We start from the raw sequence: 5,133 nt of genomic DNA, 5'->3' as shown, positions 1-5,133 counted from the left end.
GAGGAAAAGAGAAAAAAAACAAAAATAGTTTGGAATAGAGATGGGGGAAAGGGGGGCAAGTATAAGAATTACATCTGTTGACAAAAGAATGTCCAAACCGATAGAAAAGTTTCTTAAAAGTTTATTTGAGCCAAATTTTCAGGACGTGCCCTGAAGCAAGTTCTCACCAGATTGAGAAAATGCTCTGAAACATGGCAGTTCTCAAGTTCCTTTTAGGTGTTAGCATCACAGGAGAAAACATAAGACAGGTACTATGTGAAATCCATTGGTGGCAGATTAAGGAGGTGGGAGAAAGCAAAGCGGGGAAATCTCCTGGATTGGGTACAAAGCAAAATGGAGTAACACTTCTTTTACATTGATGGGTACAGGATAGTTACTAATGAACATTTACAGCACATAGAGATGGTATGTGGGGAACAAGATCACAGTGAGGGGTTCTGTGGTCTTGTTCTCTGGTGGTTTTGTTCTCTGGCGCCAGCAGTTGTACCTTTGAGAGCTCTTAGAAAAGAAAATTACTCTGACATTTCAAAGGTATGTTATCCTAGATGCATAAGACTAGTGGACAGGGCCCGCTTAAGGTAAAGACTGACCTTTGCTAAGGAAGCTATAAGCCTGGGATAAGACTACCTGCCATGGTCCGCCTAGTTAGGAGTTTATGATCAGACCATCCTGTGTGGTTACTTTTAGTCACTGAGCTTGTCAGGCCTGCCGTGTGGCCCCCCTAAGCTTGTCAGGTTTATTACATAGCCCCTTTTTCATTCACACATCATTCACTGAATAAATATTTATTAGGTGCTGTATTAAGTACTGGGCCTACAGCTGGGAAATGGATACGGTGTCTGTCCTCTCTCCACTGGGTTCAACAGGAATTCATGGAATAACCACAATCATAAATAAATGTAAAATTGAGATGGGGCATTTGGCTCCCGATGAGAGAAAAGAGAAGGACTGGAGAAATGCTGAAAATAAACCCCTGGAACAGAAGCTAGTGATGAATATTTCTGGCTGGGCATGCTCTGCAATCTGATGTTTATGCCTTAGTTACACAAAGTTTGTTCATTTCAGGAATGATGGGGATTACAAGATTTTCAAACAGTTCAGTAAAGCTCTGACTTAAATAGTTGTAATGCTATTAAGATTCCTGCACCCCATGTCAGCTTTTCCTGCTGTTCAAAAAGCAACATCAAAGCTCACCTCCCTGGCTCTCTGAACAGTAAACTAAACCAAGGTTTGTTTTCATTTTAGCATTCACTAAGCTGCTTTGGTGTTTCAGAAAATAGCTAAGCCATAGGGATGAAACACTTCAGCATTGTTCTAAGGCTGGGGGAGTAAAAATGGCAGAGAGCCAGTTGACAGCCTGCTCTTCTTAAGGGGGATTAGTGGAAACTGTAGGAAACACTGAGCCCCAGTTACATTTGCAGAAATAAAACCTTCCAAACCCAAAGCTCTGTGCAGCCCTTACGTCAGGTCACAGTGACACTCCACTTGCCAGGTGTTTAAGTGGTGTAGGTGTTCTTTAAGGAGTGGTGACGGGAACAGCAGACCTGCTGAAAGGAAAAACTCGATCTTTAGAGGTGAGCCTGTGTACAAAAACAATGGCTTCCCTTTCTCTGTCACTTCTTCATCCAAAGAAAAGAGGCAACAGAACCTTCCAGCATCTGGGTCCTGCACTAGACTAGGGACCACCACGAATGTGTCATGTTTCAAAAGATGATCTTTTGGACCTTGGATGCCAGTTTTGCACAGAAACAATCCTATAAATGATGATTGTAGATCTAAGAGCATCCTCAGAAATGTGTCTGGTTCATAATGTAAACACCAGCTTCAGCTACATTGTTAGGAGTGAAATGTGTGTTAACGAGGATTTACCAACTTACTGTCACTATAGTTTCTGTAGGAAAGAGGAAAGTACCTTCCAACTCAGAGCTGCAGGTACTAGGCATACATCTCCCTCAGGCTCCTCTCCTTGCCATGCCCGCTGTCAGCCCGGGTTGGGGGGCATCCTCCCTGCCCACTGCCCCAGCGCCCTCACCCAGAGGCTTTCACTCACCTAGAGAGGAGATGATGGTGATTTAGGAGATTTCCCCATTCTCTAGGGTTGACAGGTGGATGATGAAGGAATAGGGTTATTCTCTGTTGCTCCGGAGAGTAGGACTTGGATCCACAGGTGACGTTGTTAGACGCAATTTTTGGGTCGGTATGAGAAAGGGCTTCCTCCTAGAGGGAGGAACCATGTGCCTCCCCAAGTAAGATGCCCATAGATGCTTGCTGGAATCCCATGGTTACAGCTGTTCAACAGTGGGACAGCCTTGCTTTGCACAGCAGGACGTGCTGCTCACTAGAAGTCTTCAGGCAGAAGCTGGCAAGCCAACTATGAGGGCCAGTGAAGAAGGGATTGCTCCTCTGGGAGAGGGGTCAACTAGAAAATAATAATATTTTATTGCTTGTCTGTTATAGGCCAAGCACAGGGGTAGATTGCTTCCGGTATATCCTTCTAAGCCTCACAAAGACTGGTAGACGTGATCGTCTCCTGTGGTACAGATGAAACTAAAGCCGAATAACATTCACAGGAGTTTGCAGCTAATAAGTGACTGAGCCATAATTTGAACTCAGTTTATTGTTTTTATATTCTCACACTTGGTGGATTCAGTCCATACTAAAAGTGGTAAATGGCACAAGTGGTCAGGGTCACCCACATTTCTCCCTGGGAGTGTACTATACACAGCATTTGTGTGTTTCATATATTCAGTGCCCTAGATGGACGTTAGAAATACCGGGGGTGCCGAAAAAAATGTATACAAGTGAACACTTTGGTCAATGTTGCTCAAGTAGTAGTTCGCTGTAATAAGAAGCGTCTGGACGTTGATGGTAACCACTTTGAGCTCCTCTTGTAATTGCAGAAGTCAAATGTGACTTGCAGTCATCTTTTGTTATTGGTGTATATTAAGTATTATGATTTTAATACTTTAACCCTTTCTTCAAATGTGCATACATTTTTTTGGCACCCTCAGTATAAAGGTACCATAGCCTGAACGTATGTGTGTTGTATATATGGGCATATCGGAGGATTGGGATATTGGGTGGGTAGATGGGGAAGGAAAGGGAGAAAAGGGTACGCTTGGAAGGGCTGCTTCTGAACAAGGGCATTTCATAATCAGAGGGGACTCCCCACATCATAATCCTTTACTGATGGCCCAGCCCAGGCCCCAGGAGTGCTTTTTGGGAAGAATGACGGGATTCAGACAGACACTGGCTTATCTACTGAGAAGTTTAAAATAGAAAATGTCCAGACCTTTGGATGTATTAAATTGTAGGCATGTTAAAATAGTCAACTCTTCTTTTTCTCACAGTCTTCACTACTTTTTCATTTTCAAACCACTGACCATGTTTATTTCTGCTCTGGTGGGAAATCCATGATGTCCCCATTTGTATTTTCATCTTCAAGTGTTCTGCTAGTCTAAATGAAATAAAAACATTTAGAGGTTTCACTTTAATGACTACAATTATGAATACCTGTACGACTTCATACCAATTAACCCTCAAAAAGCACCAGGCAGGCTGCTCTGTGGGAGCCCTCCTCTGATATTTCCACCAGAGAGCATTACCCGGAGTGCTGTCACCTCCACCTGGTCAGCAGGAATGGACAGATCACCTTCCCTGAGGGAAGGTAGCAACACCCACCTCGTAGCCCACTCCCCTCCCACTGCATAGCTAAGGTTTACTCTGGATGGAAGATTGGATGGCTCCTGGGCCAGACATGGAAGTGGGATGAGAGTCCCAGCAGCAGAATGAGAGGGCATCTCTCTGTTGTATGTGAGCACCAGGCAGCCTCCTGGCTTGTGGGAATGCAAAACTGACATCTTGCCGTTTTTGCAGCCTCCTGCTCGGTGGACTTGGAGAGGCCTTGCTGGTTTTCTCAGAAAGGAAAGGCGGCTAAAGGTGACCACAGGAAAAGGAGGCTCCCTGGATGCCAGCTAGAGACCAGCCTGCTGGGCTGCAGAGTTTCTTCATCTTCCCAGAGAGAAGAAAGCAAAGATGGTGAGACCGCCTCTGCTCACTGCGTCAAGAACTCTTTCTGGGGCGGGGGGGGTCTCTGAGCCGCTGCAGAGGGTGGACTGTGTCGTATCTTCCCATTTTGAGAGGCTCACTTGAGTCCTGCTGACTGTGCTGGTCCCACTTGTGCAGAAACAGATGCAGGATTTCCCCTGCATGGCGAGGATGGCTCCACTCACCTTGACTGACATGCAGGCCTCCTGATGAAGCATCCTTCACTAAACACTGCTTTCACTCCGGGGTAGTGGACCCAAGGTTTTTTTGTGGCATTTTAGCTTTGTTCTGTGTTTTTACATCTTTGGAGACTCTGGAGGACTTCCTTTCCATGCTCTCACACTGACTTGTCTAGAGCCCTCGTGCACCCACTGATGAGCATAGAGAGAATTCCTTGAGCAGGCTTCCACTGGGCGGAGAGGCAGAGATGGGGACTGGGGAAGCTCTGTGCCATGTAAGAAGCCAGCAAGGACACTGTCACTCCAGAGTAAGTGCTGAGACCTTTTCTGTGGTTGTGTGTTGGATTGTATTGAATTCTGCACACTCTTTTTTGCCAATCATTAGGTTAACTTGGTACTAAATGATCACCAGGGGGAATAGGGTTTATAAGCACCGATGGATGTCCTCCCTGGGCAGGTGAAAATAAAGAACCAAGCATATAACATGTGGGTAAATACACAGTTAGATGCATATTCCTTAAAGCATTTAATCCATTTAATACCCATATCTCAGAGGAGGTTAAATCATTGAACACTGAAGTATATTTTTCAGGCCAGATTAAAAATTGGATGAAAATTCTAAACCTTGCCTCTATGGGGAGCAAAAGAAATGAATTTTCATGAAACGGTTATTTGATTCTGACCCCACAACAAAGGTTTAATAAGATAATGTCTAACTCCAGATGTGTCTACTCAGAGTAGGTTCTCTGAATACCTTACTACTCTGCCAGGTGTCAGCTTGGGTCATTTTGAGATATATCATAGACAGTAATGAAGTCCAGGGAGTCTTCTTCAGGTAGGAAGCCAGGTCCCGCAGTATTGGACACCCACCACCCACGTCATCAATGTTCTGAGAACACCCCCCCCC

The 5,133-nt window shown here is 44.9% G+C and overlaps 1 protein-coding gene across 5 annotated transcripts in view; it reads left to right on the top strand.

Moving 5' to 3' along the window:
- Positions 1-5,127, top strand: part of SLC35D4 (solute carrier family 35 member D4) — a 126,943-nt gene extending 121,816 nt beyond the window's left edge. For all 5 annotated transcript variants that reach the window (XM_019653884.1, XM_019653882.1, XM_019653881.1 and 2 more), the window contains one exon: positions 3,877-5,127. In XM_019653884.1, the coding sequence (XP_019509429.1) occupies positions 3,877-3,937 (61 nt within the window). In that variant the 3' untranslated portion in view covers positions 3,938-5,127. The remainder of the gene's footprint in view (positions 1-3,876) is intronic.
- The last annotated feature ends 6 nt before the right edge of the window (positions 5,128-5,133 follow it).

The sequence above is a fragment of the Hipposideros armiger genome, unplaced genomic scaffold, assembly GCF_001890085.2.
Source record: "Hipposideros armiger isolate ML-2016 unplaced genomic scaffold, ASM189008v1 scaffold_209, whole genome shotgun sequence".
Lineage (NCBI taxonomy): Eukaryota > Metazoa > Chordata > Mammalia > Chiroptera > Hipposideridae > Hipposideros > Hipposideros armiger.
This window is presented reverse-complemented; position numbering and strand designations above follow the sequence as displayed.